Source organism: Hordeum vulgare, chromosome 5H (genome assembly GCF_904849725.1).
Source record: "Hordeum vulgare subsp. vulgare chromosome 5H, MorexV3_pseudomolecules_assembly, whole genome shotgun sequence".
In the NCBI taxonomy this organism is placed as follows: Eukaryota; Viridiplantae; Streptophyta; class Magnoliopsida; order Poales; family Poaceae; genus Hordeum; species Hordeum vulgare.
Window position 1 is genome coordinate 319399092 of NC_058522.1, and position 24406 is coordinate 319423497.

General features: G+C 43.0%; 1 protein-coding gene across 1 annotated transcript; it reads left to right on the forward strand.

The window, feature by feature from the left end:
* The first annotated feature begins 18940 nt into the window (after positions 1 to 18940).
* On the forward strand, positions 18941 to 21959 carry LOC123396685 (vacuolar protein sorting-associated protein 32 homolog 2-like). Its single transcript, XM_045091548.1, has 6 exons — positions 18941 to 19274; positions 20295 to 20394; positions 20606 to 20691; positions 20762 to 20853; positions 21335 to 21449; positions 21557 to 21959. Exons 1-6 carry the CDS (start codon positions 19185 to 19187, stop codon positions 21728 to 21730), a joined length of 657 nt encoding a protein of 218 aa, XP_044947483.1. The 5' UTR covers positions 18941 to 19184; the 3' UTR covers positions 21731 to 21959.
* The last annotated feature ends 2447 nt before the right edge of the window (positions 21960 to 24406 follow it).

Sequence of the window (24406 nt, forward strand, 5' to 3'; positions counted from 1 at the left end):
TGAAACATATTATTCGATATCTAGCTCACACACCAATGCTTGGATTATGGTACCTCATGTCTACTACACAACCTTCTTCTTGTAGACTCGTGTTGGGCCTCCAAGCGCAGAGTTTTGTAGGACAATAGCAAGTTTCCCTCAAGTGGATGACCTAAGGTTTATCAATCCGTGGGAGGCATAGGATGAAGATGGTCTCTCTCAAGCAACCCTACATTCAAATAACAAAGAGTCTCTTGTGTCGCCAACACACCCAATACAATGGTAAATTGTATAGGTGCACTAGTTGGCCAAAGAGATGGTGGTACAAGTGTAATATGGATGGTAGATATAGGTTTTTTAATCTAAAAATATAAAAACAGCAAGGTAACAAATAGTAAACAGCGAGCAAAACGTTGTATAAATGCTTGGAAACAAGGCCTAGGGTCCATACTTTCACTAGTGCAAGTTCTCCCAACAACACTAACATAGTTGAATCATATATGAATCCCTCACGTGCGACAAAGAGTTCACTCCAAATTCACAAATAGCGGAGAACGGACGAAGAAATTATTGTAGGGTACGAAACCACCTCAAAGTTATGGTTTCTGATCAATCGATGAGCTATCCCTATAAGTGTCACAAACAGCCCTAGAGTTCGTACTAAAATAACACCTTAAGATACACATCAACCAAAACCCTAATGTCACCTAGATACCCGCAATGTCACCTCGAGTACCCGTGGGCTTGATTATACGATATGCATCACATAATTTCAGATTCGTCATGTTCAATCCAACACAAAGAACTTAAAAGAGTGCCCCAAAGTTTCTACCGGAAAGTCAAGACAAAAACATGAGCCAACCCCTATGCATAGATTCCCAAGGTCACGGAACCCGCAAGTTGATCACCAAAACATACATCAAGTGGATCAATAGAACATCCCATTGTCACCACAAATATCTCATCGCAAGACATACATCAAGTGTTCTCAAATCCTTAAAGACTCAATCCAATAAGAAAACTTCAAAGGGAAAACTCAATTCATCACAAGAAGATAGAGAGGTGAAACTCCATATGATTCATCTATAATAATAAAGCTCGCGATACATCAAGATCATGCCATTTCAAGAATACGAGAGAGAGAGAGAGAATGAGATCAAACACATAGCTACTAGTACATACCCTCAGCCCCGAGGGTGAACTACTCCCTCCTTGTCATGGACACCGTCGGGATGATGAAAATGGCCTCCGGTGATGGTTTCCCCCTCCGGTAGGGTGCCGGAACGGGCTCCCGATTGTTTTTTCATGGCTCCGGAGGCTTGCGGCGGCGAAATTCCTGATCTAGGTTTCTTTGTGGGGGGTTTTTGGTATTTATAGGAATTTTTAGCGTCGGTCTCATGTCAAGGGGTGCTCGAGGAGTCCACAAGCAACAAAAATGACACCATGGTAGTTCTGCTGAAAACAGCGTCAGTCCGGGTTAGTTCTAATAAAATCATACCAAAATCATATAAAATTATTGTAAACATGGCATGAATACTTCATAACTTATAGATACGTTGGAGATGTATCAGTACCCCAAGGGCTCAAATGTTCACCTCGTTGGATATTCTGACTCTGACTATGCTGGTGACCATGTTGATCGCAAGTCAACATGAGGCACCTGACATTTCCTCGGACGATCCTTAGTATGTTGGTCCTCAAAGAAGCAGAACTGTGTGTCACTTTCCACTGCTGAAGTTGAGTACATTGCTGCTAGTTCTTGCTTTGCTCAACTGATGTGGATGAAGCAAATCCTCAAGGACTACGGCATCAACATGAAGAGTGTACCACTCTACTGCGACAATGAGAGTGCAATCAAGATTGCATACAACCTAGTACAACACTCGAAGACCAAGCACATCAGATTCGTCATCATTTTTTTGTGATTATGTACTCAAGGGAAACATCATCATCGACCACATGAAGACTGAAGGACACTTAGTGGATATCTTCACTAATCCCTTGGATCAGAATAGATTTTGCAAGTTGTGGTGTGAGCTAAATATAACAGAATCTTCATGTGTTCTATGAAAAGGGCACACATCATAACACTTATGCAAAATTGATGACTTAGATGTGAAACACAAGAAGTAATGTTTTTCTTCAATCAATAAAGAATAACACTCTGAGTGTGAAGAAATTAATGTAGAATTTGATTCTCAGGACCCTACGACAATTATACGCGGTGCGTGAAACCATCATTCTTATACGGTGGGTTGCGCCACCAACCTAATTTGAAATTCTTCAAGTTTAAATTCTTCAAAGATGAGATTTTTTGCAAATTCTTAAAATCTTCAAAGTCTTTAGATTTTCAAATTCCTCAAAATTTCAAATTCTTTAAACTTTTCAAAAATGTTCTCTTCATTGATTACATACTTATTGATGATCTTTCATGTCCTCAACAACATTCACTAATAGCTAAGTTTCTGTGCATGTTTTTCTTCTAAGTGAATGTGATCGGACCCGTTCCCGTTCTACTCTAAGCTCAACCGAGTGTGTTCTCAAATTCTTCATATGCATTCTAATTGAAACTCGTTCAAAGTCTTCACTGAATCCTTGTCACCTGAAGAATTTGCGAACAAAGTACTCAAAAAAATATTTCAAATTTTTTCCAGTTGTTACCGCTCAAACCACACCCACTACCCACGATTGGATAAGCACGATCTCCACTAACTTCACTGCTTAATACGTGCGTGCCACGTATTGAGCGGAGAGGAAGGGCCAGGGGCATTTTGGTCTAAAAATTTCAGCCTAGACCGTTTCTCACATGGGCTATAAATACCCCACTCTCACCCCCACGGTCACTTCTTCCTCTCATTTCCACTTCTTACCGCTTGAAGCCAGATCTAGCGCCGCCGCTGGAAATCATTACCGCCGGTGAGGAAAAGCTTCACTGCCACGACCTCATCATCGTCGTACTCACGCCGGTCGTGGATCTACTTTCTCCGTCGCTGTCGTAGCTATATTTAGCCGCCGAGTTAGGGCGCTGAAGATCTGAACCGACGAGCTTATTTTTCACCGTCTATAGTTCGCCGTGTTCTTCGTCCAGGGTAATTAAAATCTAATTTTACTACCCGTGTAGATCCTTATGTTTCCATTAAATATTTGAAAAGTGTTATTCCTCAGAAAATTCATGAGATGAACACTTCCATGCCTAAGAACACTTGATAAATTTCACTAAGTTACACAATTCCTCAAGAGATTCCTCAGTTGTGTGAATTTTTGGATCTGCACAACTCTGGAACCCGAGATAAGGACACTTAGCAAAATTGGTCAAAAACACTATTGGTCAATTCCCTCAACTTGAGTCATTTTTGAAAATCTTCTAAGGACGCATATGACCTCTTCAAATTCTTCGCACCTATACTCTGTTCACAGGTACAAAATGTGTGCATAACTCATTTCCAGCATTTCCTGAAGAAAATTTGTGTACCTCATCAGAGTCCTCAAAAGTTCATATTCTTCTAGTGAAGAAAATGGCTAATGAGAAGAAAGGGAAGGGTGGAAAGAAGGCCGATACCAACACTAATTTTGAGATTCCTGGTGACATCTATGATGAATATTGCACTCGTGATAAAGCTGTCTATGGAAAGGAAACAAAGGAAAAGCGGAAAATGCGCTTGCAGAAAATTGAGAGGAGATGGGCCAAAGAATGGTGGGAGTATAGGTATGTGACTCCCAAATACATGAAGAAATTCGCCCTGAAGACTCCATGCAAAAGGCCTCCTTTGGGCGATCAAAAAGCTGCTAATCCAACAAGTCTGACCACCATTCACAACTACCCTTAAGAATATGCCAAGCAGCACGCCAAACTGCAGAAAGTTGCACACCTGGCCGTAAAGAAATTTAATGAGGATTCTGCTGTTGCATCAGCTGTTGCCTCCTTATCTGCTGCCGAGGCTTCTGTCACTAAGACTAATCCAAAGCAAACCATTCTAAGGAAGCTTGTTGTCAAACCAAAGTCCTCAACAACTCAAACTTCACAGCAAAATCCTCACACAACTGCTAAGGTGGCAGCAAAGTCCTCAACTGCTGCCACACGGTCTTCACCGCCACTGAAGCTGACTACCACTCAGAAACCCTCAGGGCCATGTGCTTCAGGCTCTGCGCATACTTATTCAAGTGCTAATGTGAAGAAGAAAATGACTGCTCGGCGAGGAAGAAGGCCCAGCCCTAGCAAAGTCCTCAATGTTCCTTATGCATCAAAAGAAGACGAAGCTGATGATGAAGTACTAGAAGCAATCATCAGAAACAAGCAAGAAAGGGTCGCCTGGGCCAAAGGCACTGCCATTACTTTCATGATGGATCCAAAAGTGATACTAGACTTCATCGATATTTAGTATGACGATCCTCAAACACCGATTGATGACTTCAAGCTTCCACCTGGGCCAAGTCACATGTTGACAACCTTCATCAATGAAGAAAAGTGGAAGGTGCACAAGGCCAAGCAAGCCAGAAAGGCCCACACTCAGAAAGAGAGCTTTCTAACGAAAAAAATTCTGACTATAACCCCTGATAAACTCCCCACTGCTCAAACTGAGATAAAAAACCTCATGAATAATGCAATCACTTTAATGCGGACTGGAAGGGTGCAACAGTCAGATTCATCAATGTTGCCAACAAAGTCATCACTGAACACATAAAGCAAGTTGTAGTCAAGACGCAACCTCAAATTCCCGAGGAGAACTACATAGTTGAGCTGCGTGACGATTCTGATGATGAAATTCCTCCAACTAATGAACCTGCCACAGCAGCTGAAGAAATGCCTGCACGTGAAGAACCTATTACTACCAGGACAACTCCAACATCTGCACCTGAAGAAAATGCTCCTACTCCAAAATCTTCACAAGTGACGAAAGTGAAGCTTCCTTCTGCATCAAAAGTGAAGAAAACAAAGGCTGCTGAAAAGGAAGTAGCAAAGAAGAGAAAGGCCTCACCAAGCTCAGAGCCCTCTGAAGAAAAAAGCTTGAAGACTTTGTCAAATTTGTCAACTGCTCCAATTCATGCCACCCCTATCAGCACAACACCCTCCTATGTGATGGTGCAATTTGGTGTCGAACAAGTCATCCAAGAAGGGGATGAAGAAATGGAAGAAACTCACTCTGCTGCTTCCACACCGATTGATGAAGAAATTGAAGTTGATCCAAATACTTCAATTCCTCAAGCCTCATCTCCTCAGCCACAGCAGAACACAAATGTGGGAGATGAAGACAAGGATAAAGATGTGGACATTGACAGCGCAACACCGATGATCAATAATGACTACTGGGAACAGGCTCATCCCAGTTCACCATTGACCACTCCAATTCCCAGAGTGCCTTTTCCCCTCCAGCAACTGAAATTCACACATGGCCTGAAGAAAAGAATACTGCGGTGAAGTTTATCCTGGAAACTGAATCAACTACATTAGCTGAAGACACTGCAAATCAAATAGCTACTGAGGAAACTGCTTTGCCAGAAATTGATGAATCTTCACACCATATTCATCAAACAGAGAAGAGTGCCACTGAAGAACATGTTCCTTAGAGTGAAGACTCTGCCTCTGAACCTCATGTTGATAACCCTCAGTCGGCAGTTGTCGTAGCTGAAATTCCTCAAACTGAAGATCTTCGAAAACTTGTGGGCCGCTTCAAGCCAAATCTTCAACCAAAGAGTCTTCAGCCTTTCACTGGAACAAAAACAAAAAAAGTTTGACAAGGCAAAATTCTGTGATGAACATCACTATTTCATCGGCGCAAATCCTTTTGACTCTCCAAGGATTAGGCGCAACAGATTCTGGACCCATGGTCAGATGAACTACTATGGTGCAGTACTCTTTAACAAGGATAAGGTTTTTCCTCACTCGCAAATTCCTCATGAACATATGGAGAATATTCATTGCTTCACTCCAGTTCTTCAAGAAGCTGGACTACTACAATTATGCACGGACAACTATGATTGGAATGAATAAATCATTCTTCAATTCGATGCTACATTGCACATCTCAGAAGATGTCTCACATGTCAACACTTGGTTTCTGGACTAGATGACCCAAAATACTCACTACACAGCCCCTGCCATGGAATTACTCCAGGCACTCCCAGTTCCAATTCCCTCGAAAGGAGCCACATGCGTCTATGAAGAAACTGAACTGCCCAATCACATGATGCAAGTGCTCATGAAGCCTTTGGCTCCTAGAAAGCCGCCAAGAACCAAATTTCCCATGAAGGAATTGGTCTATGTGCCCAGGACAGTGTACCGCATTTTGTCCAAAACTTTCTGTCCAATCGAGGGTCATGACTCCAACGATGAAGAAGTTTTGGGCGTCAAGAAGAACTTGCTCTTCAATATCATCCATGGGATTCCCATCTATCTTCATGATTTCTTCATGAGGACTCTAGCCAATACAGCTCTGTTACCTTTTGATCTGAAGCCTTATGCGCCATGGATCATGAGATTCATCAGGACCAGATCTAGAGTTCCTTACAAGGCAGTCATTCTGAATCATCATGCCTGCCTGCCTCCACTTGAAGGTGTCAAGAAATCTTTTTAGATGATTGAAGGCAAAGGAAAATATGTGATTAATGAAGGATCTCGTCCCCTTGATGGCCAATTTTGCAAACTTGCGTCATACTCCACCAATGACGGCACTGCCTCACAAGACTCAGCTGCTAGAGGCAAAGCCCCTCGTCAATTTGCACCGCATGTGATGACTGACCGTGAGATCTTTCTAAGTCTTCATCATAAGGTTGATCGCAACCACATATGGGTAAAGTATCATTTTGGTGCCATTGTGAAAGACCTCAATGCGACTTAGGATGCAGTGAAGAAAAATCACTATTATCTTCATGAGATCTTCAACCGCACAAGGGCCATTTTGTCCCACCTCAAGACCCGTGAGGAACTCAATGAAATGGAGTTCCAGCAAGACTTCAACTGTTCCTTGCCTCCAAACAAGAAGTTCAAGAACATTCTAGTTCCTCAACTGATTGCGAGCTCATTTTCCTCAACACGCACAACTGATGAAGCTGAAGATCTTGACGACATTGCTGCGAGGAACGACCCCAACGCTCCTCCTCCATCAACAAAGTGATATAATTCAAGGGTGTTAGTCCTCAGTTCCGTCCCTTTTTGTCACTTGATGACAAAGGGGGAGAAATCTTAGCTAGTCTTCAGGCGGTTCTACTTTATTAGTTTATGGGCTTTTGAACTATATTTTTTGAAGTTACAACTCTCGTTCTTCTGAAGTGTTTGGTTGTATGAGTTGTAAACTTATGCCTAGTGGTGGTATGACACTTTTGAACCTTTTTTTGCATGCTTATTCCTCATGTTGATTAATGCATGCATGCTGAAATTGGTCAGAATCCACTTTCCATCATGCATTTCAATTTCCTCAAGTTATATGTCAAATGCGTGCATGGATTACAAGATATAAGGGGTGATCTCCATTGTATAAATCCTCAATGTGCATTTGCAGTCCAAAGCAAATTCCTCAAATATGAACATCTTCATGGGGAGTCTCTCTATATCTTGCATTCAAATTCCTCAAACTTTGTACTTACACTTTATATTATTATTCCCGTTGAAAACTTAACCTGTTTTTCATCAATCACCAAAAAGGGGGAGATTGTAAGTGGATCTAGTGCCCCTTAGTGATTTTGGTGTATTGAAGAATTATATGTTAAGAGACTGATATGTTTGTGAGTATACATAGGCTCTATAAGTTGTTGAGGAGTTTGAGTTATTCGAAGAATATCGACCCCTAAAAATGTATATCTTCAGTTGAAGACTTTGGTATTTCCTCTAAAGACTTTGAAAGTGAGGAAATTGGTGTGTCCTTGAAGAAATCGATGCGATCACTTTGAAACGTGAAGGCTTTCGTTTTCATAGTTTCATTTTCTGTATTCTGTGTCATAGGACCACTGTACTGTTAAAGGGGGTCGAGGTAAAACTAAGGAAAAGTTTCCAAGTGATACTCATCTCAAAGCCTACACATACAAACCCTTCGGATGAAGCCTTTGGAAATTTTCAACAGCTTAGTCAAATTCTTCAGTGACAGAGACGGAGATCTTCTGGTCTCTAAGGAATTTTCTCTAACTAAGGAGTTATGTCTTCGCTAGTGCGAATCACCTACCTATGAGGAACATGAGTGTGGGGACCCGGACTTACGTCGAGACCACCGAATGAACGTGTACAGTGATCCCACAGATCAATGCTCACTGAACACACACATACTGAATAACAAGAGTCTTACATCCATGAATAACGTCTGATACAAAAAATGACCATTATGGTCATGTCTTACATAGATAGGGCCATAAAGGCCAAACACACCAACTCAACTACTAGCGGAATCTTGGTAGTAAACATGAACCCATGTCATCAGCCTTAACCAACACGCATTCTGACTGGGAAGCGTTCTAGTTTGCGTGTCCGTCTCCTACGTCGAATTCTTCTCCATATTCTGGTTCTTCCATGTCTAGTCAATAAAATAACCAGTGGCAAGCCAATGAGTACTTTGAATGTACTCGCGAACAGTCCATGATGAGGATTATGTAATGGAGTGCACTATGAAGTATAATGCAGCCTTTGCGGAAAGCAGGTTTTACTAATGCATAAACATGGTCAAGTATTTAGATGGTCTTGCATAACTAGGTAAATAGTAACCATAAGAACAGGTTAGAGATATCAACATAAATATTCTGAGGGCTGAACACCTCATGTTCACCCTCCATGTCAAGTCACCAGACTTGACCGAGGTAACCACTTTCTCATGTAACACCTTTACACACACACACACACACACACACTTGGTTTATGTGGAAATGACTAGACGTAGTTTAAGCAGCATCACCCAACCATCCATGACCGTGGACACGGCTATTCGAATAGTTTTACACTCTGCACATGTCGTATGCTGTACCCACGAGATCCGGGAAACTTCTGTGTCATCCACGACACGCGGTATAAAACATACCCAAGGTAAGTGCCCGATCATTGCCTTTCCCCTCACGACACTAGACAAAGAGGCCACTTGATTGGTACCCAGCCCACATGATGTATGTCTTACAAGCACCAACTCTCGACCGTATCATCCATGCAGGGACCAACGGCCCGGAACACGTAAAAACGGCATAGTCGCCCTACCTGGCACGACCCCGTCATGAGAGTGACCATATCACTCCCGCCACTAGTAATGCGGGCTCTTTGCTAGCACAACTAGAGTAATCAACAAAGCGCCGTCCAATAAAATGGTATCGTGGTCGCACATGTAAGGTTGGGATGGTCGACAAATCTTAAATCTAATCCCATTTCCGAAACCACTCACACAAAACCTTTCTGATACACCACTTCTTTCTCAAGTGGTCATCCAGCTCATCACCATCACCCTCGGGCATTAGTGGCACCCGACGGGGTTTTCGTAAAACCTTTGATATCACCTCTCTGTTACCATCACCATGCATATGCTCATCCTATGCGTAGCACTACTAACTACTTGTCAACTTTTCATCATCGTGACCCTCATAGATCGTAAGGTCATGCTCAAATACAAGTGCTCGAGTGGAGCCATCGGTAACACCATATCGACGGTTAACCAATTAATCATGCTCATATGCATGGGAGTAAAGTAATCAACATGGCATACATAAACTATTTTGTCAGACATGGTCAAAGGGATGCTTGCCTTGATCAGCTAGGTATCCGAGGACTTCGAGGTCTTCGGGTCCAAGTCCTTCATCAAACCCGTGATCTATCGTCGTAATAGCAATAATAATAATAATAAGGAGCACGACCAAAAACAGACTACAAACTACATAAAAAATGTTGCCCTATTCTGTAAAATTCTATTATTATTTATCAAAATATTTGTTTCTAGTTTTGAAATGAAAAAGTATTTTTAAGTTCTTTTTAACAGAAGTTAAAAATACTTAAACTAGGTTTTAAAATAAACCTATGCATAAAAGTTTTCATAAAAATTCGACAAACAATACTATTAAATACTACACAATTTTACAAGAATTATGGTGGAAAAATATTTAAGTTTGGATAAGGAATTAATCCTGTGGATTTATTTTTAAAAACTAGAAATAAAAATAAATGAAAAGGAACCAGCTCATTGGCCTGGCTCGGCCAGCAACTCGGCCGGCCCACTTGGCCAATCGGCCAGCCAACCAACCAACCAACCCAGGCGCGCGCGCCATCAGGTTCAAACATGACGTGCGGGCCCGTGCGGCCAACAACAGAGAGGAGAGAGAGGGGGAGAGAGAGGCCGCCGATAGGTGGGGCCCTCCTGTTGGGGTCGTCTCCTACCTCCACATAAAGGAGAGGGGCGGCTCACCAGCAGCAACTTTGGGGGTCCTCGAGGCCAAGAGAGCACGGGAATGGGCTCATGGCACTTCCGCCTACCAGATGGGTGTCGATGGGATGTTGGAGGTGACATGTGTCGCCGGCGACGATGAAGACGCGGCAGAGACCTTTCGGGAAGGTGATGGGAACGGTGCTCCGAATGGGGAGAAGGACGGGGAGTGGTGGAGAATGTTTGGGAAGTCTTTTCGATCACAAGGGGAGTGAAAGGAGCTCTGGAGCGTGCGTGTAGCCCGAGATCGATGTAGCCCCGACGCGGTGGCACCTCGGTCGATCTCGAGTACCGGGGCTCTTTTAGCTCAAGGGGGTGCTCGGGGTGGTTGATTGGGGAGGAAAGGGCGGTTCTGGTGGTGCGGGGGAGTGCAGGGGAGCCTTTAAATAGGCGGCGATGAGTCACCGAATGGTGGTGCGCCGATGGTTTTGTTGCGGCGGCAGGAGAGGGAGAGAAGGCTGGGAGTGAACCCGTGGTATTGCGGACACGGTTTTGGACCGTGCGGCATCTTCAGGAGGAGCGGGGGCAGTCTCTTGGCGTGTCGAGGTGATGGGGGTTCTTTTGGCCGCTTCGGCCGCACGCGGGCACGCGTCGCCAGGGGCAGAGGAGAGGGGAAGAAGAGGGGCCCGACGCTGCCCTAGACTTGATCGCCGGTGTGGTCAAAGAGGGGCAACAGGGGGAGGAAGGAACTAGCCGACGCTGGCCCCCTTGCGCTCGGGTGCGCCCTATAGCGCGTCCAGAGCGCAGCTTTGGCATGCCACGGCATGCTGGCGCTCTCAGTTGCGTCTTGGTCGTGCCTGGGGTGTCTGGGAGATGGGGTAGATGCTCCTTGGATGGTAGGGACTGACAGGAGTCAAGCTGGCCAAGGGGAGAGGGGTAAAGTGATGTTGTCAGTCTTGATTCTGGAGCTAAAATGGAGATTTTGGCTCCCTCTCATTGAACCAATCCTGGGCCTCTCGTGTGCAATTGTAGAGAGGCACAGGCAGTTTGTGACATGAATTATGGGCGAAGCGAGTAAGTGTGGAGGGTGCTAGATGCTGATTTTCAAATCTGGCAGAAAGTGTTTGATGCATGTTTGGGGAAGTTAACCTCCTCCAAATGCATTGAGAGTTAACATGATTTGGTTTTGTATATAATTAGGAGACTCTACCAAATTTGAGCTCATTGGACAAGTTTGACAATATAAACTTGAGAATACCCACAAATGGGCACATCTGCAATCTTGTGAGAAGATGTGAGCAAATCAATTCCCACAAATCCAAATCTTGGTGTGATCTCCTTATTTGGGGTATTGAACACTCGTGCAAAGTTTGAGACCAAATGGACAAACTTGGCAATGTAGAGTTGCTCCAACTTGATTCTGGGCAGAAAGGGTTTTTGAATTATTTGGTGAATCAAATCACCTTGGATAGAGGTGAAACTTGGCATGATCACCAGATATGGCATGTGGGATATGCTAGAATTTTCTGGGAATTTATTGAGAATATTTCCTTTGAAAATATTTCAAAAGATCAAAACACACATAGTTGGTTTTCAAAGGTTTGCTCTAATATTTTGAACATGACTAGGGGTTGAAACTCTTATGTATGGAAAATATATGCCCTCTTAGTATTCCCAATTTTTCTCATATTTTTATAAGGTAGAAAAATAATTTTTCACCCAGAAATATCATTTCTGGCCTTAGAAAAGGACATGTAAATAAAAATAGAAAAATGATTTTAAAATAATTATTTCATGGTTTTGAAGAGTTATATTAATATTAGAATCAGAATACAATCTTTGAGTGATGGCACTCCCTTGAATTCAGGGATTTGTAGTGCAAACCCCAAACAAGGTTTTGAGTTACCAAAATAATGAAAAAGAATTTTTACAGAAATAATATTTTATAAAAAATGTTCTTAGAGATCTATTCACAAGCACACATACAAACAATGACAATCAAGGCACTCATGGCTTTTACTTAAAAAGTTTTAATTTATACCAATTTTGAAAGAAAGACAACAGAGACAAGGTGATGCGAAAACAGGGTGTGACAGACCTATCCCCCTTACAAAAATCTCGTCCCCGAGATTCCTAAGCTAGGTGCTAAAAAGGTACGAAACTCGGATCTAAGATAGTCTTCGCGTTCCCATGTTGCCTCTGCCTCGGTGTGGTTGCTCCACTCGACCTTGAAGTACTTGATGGTACGACTTCGGATACAATGCTCGGCTTCGTCCAGAATGCGGACCGGTCTCTCACAATAAGTGAGGTCTGGTGAAGGTCAATAGCTTGATGATCGATGTCCTTATAAAGATGTAGACAGCTTGGCGCTTGAAGGCACTTTCGGAGTTGTGACACGTGGAAGACGTTGTGCACACCCTAAAGTTCTGGAGGTAGCTCCAACTGGTAAGCAACTTCTCCACGCCTTGTGGTGATCTTAAAGGGTCCAATGTACCTTGGAGCAAGCTTTCCTTTGACGTGGAAACCCTTTGTTCCCTTGAGAGGCGTGACGCGGAGGTACACGTGATCTCCAGGGTTGAGTTCCATTTCTCGGCGGTGTGAATCAGCGTAGCTCTTTTGTCATGACTTGGCAGTCTTTAGGTGCTCCCTGACGAGTTGCACCTTCTCCTCAGCTTCACGGAGGACGTCTGGCCAAAATTCAGTCGTTCACCAGTCTTGGACCAGTTGAGGGGAGTGCGGCACTTACATCCATACAACACCTCATATGGGGCCATCTGGAGACTGGACTCATAGCTGTTGTTGTAAGAGAACTCATCGAAAGGGAGACAGTCTTCCCATTTGGTTTCGTGTGCCAAGACACAAGCGCGGAGCATATCCTCAAGTATCTGATTTACTCATTCCGTCTGCGTGTTGGTCTGCTGGTGGAAGGCGGTGCTGAAGGAGAGTTTGGTTCCTAGAGCTTCTTGGAACTTCTTCCAGAATCTTGAGGTGAATTGCGTGCCTCGGTCAGACACGATCTCTTCGGCAACCCCATGAAGACTCACGATACGATGGATGTATAGATTGGCAGCTGGGTACCATCGTACGTGGTGCTGACAGGAATGAAGTGGGCCACCTTGGTCAGATGGTCTACAATGACCCATATGGAGTCGTGTCCCTTGTCTGACTTAGGCAGACCAGTGATGAAGTCCATACCAACTTTATCCCACTTCCATTCAGGTACCTGGAGAGGTTGTAGCAGCCCAGTAGGTCGCTGGTGCTCACTTTGACTCATTGGCATACGTCACATTTGGCGACATATGAAGCTATTTCCCTCTTCATGCCATGCGGTCAGAATCTTTCTGTAAGGTCTTGATACATCTTGGTCCCACCAGGGTGAATTGAGTATGGAGTGTCGTCGGCTTCTTGCAAGATTAAGTTCTTGAGTTCAGCCTTATTGGGTACGCATATGAGATTCCCAAACCACACAACTCCGTGTTCATCCACTGAGAAACCTGGGGCTTTGCCTTCGTTGATCTTCCTCTTAATGCCTTCGATGCTCTCGTGTCCCTTCTGGGCCTCTTTAATGTCGTCCGTGAGCATGTGTTTGGCTTCGAAGTTCGCCAGGAATCCTTATTCAACTAGCTCCAACCCGAAGCTTTCTAGCTCCTAATATAGGGCGGCTAACCTTTCCTTGATCATAACATCCAATTTGCTCAAGGCGTGTGCTACCACGTTGGCCTTACCGGCGTGGTATTGAATGCTGAGGTCGTGGTCTTTAATCAACTCCAACCACGTGGTCTTTAATCAACTCCAACCACCTTCGTTGCCTCATATTCAATTTCTTCTGGGTAAAAATATACTCCTGACTCTTGTGGTCGGTGTATATGTCGCATCGCTTTCCAAAAAGGTAATGCCGCCATGTCTTTAAGGCATGAAGTACGGCCGCCAACTCGAGGTCATGAGTGGCGCAGTTCTCTTCATGAGGGCGGAGTTGCCATGACCCTAACGTCTTGCATCAACATGCCACCAAGCCCGATTATTGATGCATCACAGTATATCGCAAACTCTTTGTTGATATCTAGAGTGGCCAGTACTTGGGCGGTGGTTAATCTCTTCTTCATTTCTTGGAAGCTTTCAAAATTTTCTTTTTTTCCTTCCTCGAGAGGCATGATTGTGCCTCTCGGAAATGAAAAAATGCGTTTTTTCGTTCCTTGAGAGGTACGGATTTGCTTTCGCGAGCCATACCTTTTGAAAGCATTTTTTTTCTCGAGAAGCATGGTTTTGCTTCTGTAAGCGACACGAATTTGCTTTCGCATGAGGCACGGTCGTGCCTCCCGAAAACGGAAAAAACATGTTTTTTTCTTTTTTGAGAGGCACGAATTTTCTTCTGCGGCCTTTTTTCCTTCTCCGAGAGGCACAATTTTTTCAACCGATTTTTTTTTGTGTGAAAACCTATCAACATGGATCGAGTGTTGAAGATCTCAACGAGACGAATTCAACGATGAAAATGATTCAAGATTTGCACGCACGATTTAAAGATAAAACATTAGGAAAACTCCGAGGTGCGACAAGTGGCACACATGTAGTGCGCCACTTGTCGCAACACGCAGAGGTGAGAGTGACCTTTAAAATGAATACTACTTAATTATTAATTTCGCCCAATGTCTCCTCTAGCCCTGCTAAAGGGAAGACCGAGATGGGCATGCACTCGAGCGCAGGAAGCCATAACCTCCTTTTTCACTTTTGTCTTTTCTTTATTTTATTATTTTGTTTATGCTTTAAAATATATTAGACATATATAATTAAAAATATCTATAAATTGTTTTTGGAAAATGTTGACCAGGCATTTAAAAATTATTAAATTTGTATAGAAAAATTATTTATCACATATTCTCAAAATATAACAAAAATATGTATAAAATTTGACCATTTATTAAAAATGGTTAATCAAGCGTCTGAATTTTTTTGAACAAGTATTTGGAAAATGTCGATAAAGCATTTGTAAAATGTAAAATATGTGTAGAAAAAATGTTGACCATGTATATTATAAGAGACATATATAATGTTGTAATGCAAATATACAAAATATATATTACCAAAAGAAATCACCAAAAAAAAGGAAAAATGTTGTACAAATATTACAAAAATGTTCAGCGTATATAGAAAAATAGTTGTTCATGTATTAAAGAATTATGCAATCTTTATCATGTTTTTGAAAATGTTCATTATACATTTAAAAAAACAAGAATTTAAAAATGTTAATCATGCATTTAGAGAATGTTAAGTGTGTATTAATAAAATCTTACCTAGTATTATTTTTTATCATGTATATAAGATGTTAATTAAGCGCTTGAAAACAAGGTTGAGAAAGTATTTGAAAAATGTTAATCAAACATTTAAAGAACGTTAAATGTGTGTATAAAATGTTGACCATATATTAAAAATTATGCAAAAATTTGATCATGAATATGAAAATGTTAATCAGTAATTAAAAAAATGTTGAAAAAATATTTAATCAATCACTAAAAAACGTTGAATGCAAATATAAAAATGTTGACAATGTATTTAGTAATTGTTAATATTTTAATTTGAAACTGTTAGTATTATATTTAGTAATTGTTGAAAATGTTGAAAATGTTGACAATGTATTTAGTAATTGTTGAAAATGTTGACAATCAATAATTTTGTAGTTTTTGAAAATATATTAAATATGCATATAAATAATGCTGATCTTGTATTAAAAAATATTAATGCTGATTTTAAAATGTTAATAGAGAATTAGAAAAAGTAAAACATTTGTATGGAAAAATGTTTAAAATGTAAAAAAAGTTATGGGATTTTTTCAAATGTGTATTAGAATAATACTTTGACATATACAAAAATTATAAAATGAAACTTCAAAAGACAAAAAACTACAAAAAATGAAAACAAGAAAGGAAACAAAGTAAACCAAAAAATGAAAAAACAAATGCAAAAAGAATTAAATAATAGAAAATGATAAAAAAGTAACAGGAAAACAAAAAAGAAAAAAAAGAAAATCGAATGAAAACCCAGGAAAATGGAGAAAAAAAAACGAGAAAACCAAGAAAAAAAAGTGAGCTGTTTATCTCCCTTAATGCGAAATATTTGTTTTTGAGTACACTACAATCAAATTCATTTTTTACAACGATACTACAATTGAAGTCGCCTAGATTCACAAGCAATTAATCATTTATATAAGCATACGTATGTACATTCTATCTTTAAATAAATGGGGTATCTCCCTAGTTTTCCACGCCCCTCGCATGTCTCCGAGGGAGGCGCGAGGGGGGTACGCCATGCGTGCCGCCATCAACACCTCTAGAATGCTGCCCCCCCCCCCCCCCCCCCCCCCCCCCGTCGTTGTTGCCGCCGGCCATCGTCGCGGGGGTGGCGGCTCCCCTTGCCACCGAAGGTGACTTGGGGTGGTGGAAGACAGAGTCCATCACTGGAGCTGTTGGGGCGACGACCCTGCGTTAGAGTGGTCGCTGAGATCTTCTCTTCTCCGATGGCGCCATGACCGGTGGCGGATGCAGGGCTGTTGTGGGTGGTGTTGGACAAAACCTAGATCTGATTTGGATGGATCTCCCGTGCCGCCTACCCAGCTCCTCTTCGCTTCATGGTAGGGTCGGTTCCGATGGAGGGTCATCCATGTGCTATTGCCTCCTTCCCCGCTGCTGGCCCATGGCCACCGGTTGGGTTCGGTATGGCAGATCATGCACGGTGCCGACCGGTGGCGTGGGAGCTGCGGGCTCGACCTGATTAAAAGGAGCGGTCCTACGGTTCCCCAAGTGACAAGTCGAAGATCTACCTGACGATTGTCCTACTTGATCTGGCCGGAGTGTCAAGTTCCGGAAAGCTCCGCCGACGAACTTCCATGGGCACATTATGCGTGGAGATTGCTGGATCGGGTGGGATTCGATCGTGCCCACTGATCCCCCGTTAAGGAGAGAGCGGTGCGAAGCTCTGTTATCTGTTGCCATCATGGGATATGTAGTTTCATTGTGAAGTCAAAGACGGAGAATGTCATGACAGCCGAGATGGAGGACTAGTAATGGTGATTGGAGTCTTTTTGACGATGAGGAACTTGCTTGGAGTTTTGGATTTCGTAGCAGCGGTATGTAATTGAGGACGACAACACATATGAAGTTCAAAGTCTTACCTTTCAGGATGAAAATCCAAGGTCTGGCCTTAATTGTTTGTGACTCGCAATGGCCTTGTTGAAGGCATTGTTTTGAGAGCGGAGATTATCTTCAGTGTGAAAATCCAAGATCCACGATCGAACGACGACGACATGTGAGTACTATTTTCTTTCTTGAGGCGTCATTTTTGAAAAACTTGGAATTCAGTTGTTGTTTTGGTGGTGGTTGTAGCAAGGATTAAAACTCTCTAGCGTTTTTTTATTTTTTATAAGTTGTGTGCATCCGTAATACCGTTAGGGTATTATATTGTTACAGATGACTAATGTAATTGGTTTATAATTAATATCTTTACGATATTAATATATTTATTTTATTAAGAAACACCTTATCTTTATAAACACCTCAAAATAATAAATGGATACATTATTTCAAATTGAAGAAATCGTCGCAGAAGCTGATATAACAGTCGGCGCAGCATGCCACACAGATCTTTTCTCTGTTGCTGTAAACGAAAAACGGTGTCCGCCTCCACTCCACTCCACTAGATCACCGACCACCGTGGTCCTGCCCGCCCACAGCACACGGTACTGCGCCGCCTAGGCCGATTACCAGAAGCCATCTCCTGCTCCTCGCCGGCGAGAAATGCGGCGGCCTTCGGTTCTAGATGGCTTGACGAGTCAGCTCGGATCGGTGGCATCGACTCGGCAGTAAGACTGGTACGCGTGCGGATGCTGCCGTCGATTTTAATTACCCGCCCACCCTTGCTTCTAAGTTTCCGGTATGTAAGCGGGCGTTTATCTCTGCTGTTCCGGCTCCGCATTTGCGGCCTGCAGGATCTCGATTCGTCGGCGGGAGACCGCGGATTTCCAGCTTGTGGTTGTGCAGGCAAGTGGGGAATTTTTTCTAACCTACCTTTGGACTTTGAAGGGAAAATAAAAGAGGGAGTACGATTTATTTGTTCTGTTTTGAGCCATTTTGTTTGCAAAAAGTGGGTGGTTCTTGAAGGAAGACGTCTTGTTGTGTCGAGAAATTTAGCAAGGCGCATTTCATCCTTTATTGTAGAGTCAGTGCAGATGATATGGTCTACTAGCCTTCGTTGTCACAACTCGCGTAGTTAGAGAATGGCAGCTCAACTACTACACCGAAAAGGAAAAGTATAGATGGTTCAGTTCACCTCTTTACTTTACTTCATTTGTCTCAAGTAAGAAGCCTGGAGTGATATGTGCTATAGGACTAAGGGAGGTGCAGATTGTTGCCACGAGCTATGTACCTAGGGTCAACTAACCACATGAATGCTGAGCACAGCAAGATGCCAAATATATTTCTAGGATGCAACGCAAACCTAATCCCACATACCTGCTACAGACTGTTTTTTATACCATTGTTTGCGTCATACTTTCTCTTGATATATAATTTCGAAATAGAGGAGCCTGCTCAGCAGAAAGTGGTCACAGGTAGGCAAACTGTAAAACATGTGGATGTGGCATCTATCCTAAGATGGTGATCTCACTGAAAGTGGCACACTTTCTTTTTCATAAGCTGAGAATCTTCTGTCACATGCTAGTGGCCGTGTCTGCCTTTCTCCTCCTACTAGTCTCAAGGAACCACCTTTCCCCTTACTTCTTCCCCTTGATCCTCACCCAGACACCGCTACTGCAAACACCATTCCCATTCATATTCACCTATACCTTCATACACAGGCTGTCATCATCCAAGTGTGAGGATCAGGAGAAGGGTGTGACAAGAAGATGCTGAAGAAACTGCTATCGAAGACTAAGAGCAAGAAGAAGAAGGATGCTGCGTCTTCTTCCCTCCCCACCTTGGATCGACTACACGAGGTCTCTCCAACCATTTTTCCAGTTAAATGTTTGTTTGTTTTTCTTATAGTTGATCAACCTTTACCTTCTGCTCTTCTGTTTCCTTCGAGTTGTCAAGATAGGGTTGGGTTTTGGGCTTGGGAGTTAGGAGACATTTCTAAATAGTTCTCCTAAAAAAATCTGGTTTTTATTTAGCAACTGGTCACTTGTTAATGTATGAACAAAGAAAAACCTCGACACTGTGTATCGCCCAAGTGAACAGTAAAAGCTTGAGTACGGTGATGCAGATGTGGGTATTTCTGTGTCCAATGGATTTCCAGAATACAAGAGTGCAAGAAAACAATACTTAGAAGGTCTCCTTTACGCACATGGACAAACCTGGCAGCTGGTTGTAGATTTTGACCATTAGTTGTCATGTGTCTATTTAGTTGATTCAAGGCATGGTCAACTGTATCGTCCTATTCAAATTTTGCTTAACTGTTTTGAGGACATGACGCTGACATTGTTTTCACCCTGTTGGTCACACAACTCTTGCGATGTCATCTCTTATTGTTTTTCTATCAAAGTGATGTCAGCCTGATCTCCCCCCCCCACCCCCCCCCCCCCCCACACCACCACCACATAACCAATTCACACAAATCAATGAAGTATGTTTTCATGCACACAAAGATCATAGTCATCCTAGTGAAAATAACCTAATGTGAAGGCCAAGGAAAGGGAAGCTTCAGATTAGGTTGATATATTGTGGTGTTCATTCCCCACTACGGCCTCAGTTTAATTACTCATTAATCCATCACGTCCTCACTTTCCTAATGTTGTGCACATTATTGCAATAGTAACATTTTTCACAACAATGTTTGAGATATTTGTCGTTTATCGGGGAGAATTCGATAGCCTCTTATATGTTCAAGGGCTCATACCAGCTAGACAAAAAGATAAATTTTGAGTTTCTCAAGTTATGAATACAGCTAAATGCTAATTTGACTATCGTATATTTTCATTCGCAGTGGCTTATATGTTAATACTTTGCGGTAATTGTAGACCCTAGAAATGCTGGAGAAGAAAGAGCGTTTTCTTCAGAAAAAGTCTTCCGCGGAAATAGAAAAGGCGAAGGATTATACAAAGGCAAAGAATAAGAATGGTAAGCCCAGTGGAAAATCCTTTATTTGTTTGTCAGGTCTTACACAGAATCTATCAACACAAGACAAAAACTTAAGCACTGCTAATCTGTGCTTGCATGTCTAAAAATGGTTTCTAGCTAATGGCTATTTGGTCCTGGAATAAGAAGTAATGTTTCTTAGTTTTTGATGCTTTTGTAACTTGCATGAGGAACGGCTTCTTCTTTGTTGCAGCTGCAATTCAGTGTTTAAAGAAAAAGAAGTTGTATGAAACACAGATTGAGCAGCTATCCAATTTTCAGTTGCGAGTTCATGATCAGGTAGTGAAAGATATAGAAGTATTTCAATATATGCCCATGCATTAAACTAATAGGATACTATTTTGTGCAGATTATAATGCTTGAAAATGCAAAGGCAACAACTGACACTGTTGATGCTTTGCGCTCTGGGTCATCTGCTGTCAAAGCTATTCAACAGTCCCTGTAAGAGTCCATCATCCCTCCTCTGTGCATTTCTGTGGCATGCCAAGGTGTAGGATTTCCATGTGCCAAAGGGCTCCACTTTACTGTATCTATTCTAAAATGAAATTTCATCCCCAGTAGTTATTTATGTCCAAGCCAGTTCAGGTTTGCTTAATTTCCCCTTCTTGTTTTCTTGAGCTTTTGCACCTTCCAAGCTTAACTAGACCCTGTTCATTGAAGGTTCCCATTTATAGTCGTGACAAATTTGCAGTGTATTGCGCGCACCCAGCAGCAATGGCCATACAATCCATACATGTATAAGCTACTCCCTCTGTCCCGTAATATAAGAGCGTTTCTAAATTCTAACACGGGTGTAGTGTGGAAAACTCTCTTATATTATGGGACGGAGGGAACACATGGCATAGATGTAGGAATGCAGCCCACCAGTTGCCGATATATACCATCCCTGAATGAGCTGACATATGTTGGAATCCTTCCGCAGGAGTATCGATGACATTGAGAATGCAATCGAAGAGGCGAATGAACATACGGAAAATATGAAACAGATACAGGACGCACTTGCTACACCATTCGGTGCTTCGGCTGAATTCGACGAGGTATGGGTTGGTTTAGTTTCCCCTTTGCACCGTTTACCAACATTTACCGTCCGGTGCATGCCGTTAACTTTCAAGATGCATGACACGTAGCTCCTTTCCGAAATCAGGACGAGTTAGAGGCGGAACTGGAAGACCTCGAGGAGGAAGAACTGGACCAGGAGCTGCCTGAACCGCCACGGGGGACACACGTGGCGCCATCAGCATCGGCGGCGACTTCTTCTCGACTGGCGGCTAGCGATTTCGCTGAACTGACCAAACTTCAAGCAGAGATGGCGCTTTAGGGATCTGATATAAAAATACTGTGGTTTGGAGGGGATGCTCTCATTGAAACCTCAGAGGTTCACTGCCATCCTTGCGGCGTGCATTTAACATCTTGTAAAATTCAGGCTATGTTGAAGAGCATCCACTCCTGTTAATTTCTTGCATGCTATTTGGCTCTCTATCTGCGTGCACTGTCCTGACCCGACGTCCTGATTGAGGGCTCCTTTGAATCAAAGGATTTTTAAATGATTTTGGCCCTTAATATTTTTTTATTTGCGTTGGTCGTTTGATCAATATTTGAATCCTTAAAATTTCGACTTAGGAATCATTTGCACTCTATTTTGAAAAAATAATCAGGCCTCTTTATAGAAATTCTTTGTTTGCTCTGTCCTACTATCAAATACTCATTCATACACTTTGTGTTTTCTTCTCCTATAGAATTCAAGATCACGTGTCACTTAAATCCTAATAATAAAGATGTCTGAGGGCATCGTCAGCATGGACCCTTAAACCATACAGACAGTTTGATTCGCCCAATATTTGAATCCTTAAAATTTGACTTAGGAATCATTTGCACTCTATTTTGAAAATGATAATCTGGCCTCTTTATACGGAGAAGCTGGTCCAGCATCGTCTCAGATGGTTTGGACATATTCAACGGAGGCCACCGGAAGCGTCGGTGCATAGCGGACGGATAAAGCGTGCTGAGAATGTTAAGAGGGGTCGTGGTAGACCAAACCTGACATGGGAGGAGTCCGTTAAGAGAGACCTGAAGGTTTGGAATATCGACAAAGACTTAGCCATGGACAGGGGTGCGTGGAAGTTAGCTATCCACGTTCCAGAGCCATGACTTGGCTTCGAGATCTTATGGGTTTCAACTCTAGCCTATCCCAACTTGTTTGGGACTGAAAGGCTTGGTTGTTGTTGTTGTTGTTGTTGTTGTTGTTGTTGGCCTCTTTATAAAAATTATTTGTTTATTCTGTGCTACTATCGAATACCCATTCATACAATTTCTGTTTTCTTTTCTATAGAATTCAAGGTCACGTGTCACTTTGATCCTAATAATAAAGATGCCTGAGGGCATCGCCAACTTGAACCCTTAAACCATACAGACAGTTTGATTCGCCCGAAGCAATCATCGCCGTCCCAGAGCATGACGCCACAACGAACTCGACCTCTCACTGGAGGGTCGAAATCATCATTTTACCTTTTTCGATAACTTTAGCACGATCTGAACTCTTTCACATTTTATTACACGATCTGAACTTGTTGGCAACACCATGCCTTATGGCGTTTTTGCCTTTTTGCCTTACCTAGACACGTCAAACTTGCATGCATTCATCTTTGAATAGATAAGACACGCCAAACTTGCATGCATTCATCTTTGAATAGATAAGTGGCCATGGGCAAGTGTTACTAGAAACGCCACAAGCCCTGGCGTTTCTTCTTAGGGGAGAAACCCAGGGACCGTGGCGTTACCGATAACGCGAGGGGCTGTAGCGTTTCAGCCCTGTCACATAGGACGCTCAGCTAGGTTGTGATCACACACAAACACCAAACTTACCTGTGTTGCGTTGTGTAGCAGAAATTCCATGATGATTGGCATTTCTAAAAAGGGTCAAATCATGCTAAAGTTTTTAGCGGGGTTCGTTTTGTGTTAAAGTTATCAAAAATGTCAAAATAGTGATTTTGGCCTCACTCGAGCCGACATTGAAACGATGCGTCGGTCGAGAGCGCCGCCTTCGCTGCTTTCCAGTCCACATGCTTTCTTCACGTCCAAACGACAACTTGCCTCTATGCTTCCCTTCATTAAAGATGTGCGATTTTCGAGGAACCTACTCCGATGCCACTTGTTCTTCTGTCTACCGCCCACCATTAACCATCTCGCTGCATGGCATGCCATCTCCCCACTGTTTAAACTCGAGGCCCATCAACAACCGCATCCAACCTCCTTCGCTCCCTATATCCTATAAGATCCACACCCGCCATAGCTTTCTCGAGCTCCAAAGCCCCGTGGGACAACCTCTCGTCTGAACAAAAGAAGGAGATCACCACCATTGCGGTTGTCTAATAGGCTCGTTGGCGGACGAGCTCTCCGTATTTTTAGCGCTGCAAATGAGCCAATGGAAGAGGCAACCGTCGAAGAGCGAGCGCCACCATGGTGAGGCACGTGCTCACTACATCAACATGGTGTTGGAAGAGCTAGAGGTTGCGTTCCAGCATGCGCATGTCAACCATGCCCACAACCTTCGCCTCCTCGCTAAGGACCGACGCGTGGAGGAGAAACTCGCTGGCGACATAGACATCGCTGCGGACGTAGATATGGAGAAGTAGGAGGTGCTGCTCCTAACCTACCGCTTTGCCCATGACATCCACCGTGATCGCTGGTGGTTCCCCATTTGGTAGGCGGAGATAGAAGTCGCCTTCAAGGACATCAATGAGGCGTCTAATGAATATTACAGCAAGCATAAGGAAGACATCACCAACTCCGCGTCGGTCGCGCCCCTCTGCCACCACGACGAAGTCGGCACGCCCACGGGGGTCATCGGCAACGAAGAAGAGTAGAGTATAGGAGGACGATGGTGCTTGGGTCCCACGAAGCCCACCACTCCTCCCCTTTCGTTGAAGCTAAGCTTGACGTGCTCATCATCATCAACCGATTAGCTTCTTGCTGGCTTCGCGGAGGCAGAGCTTCA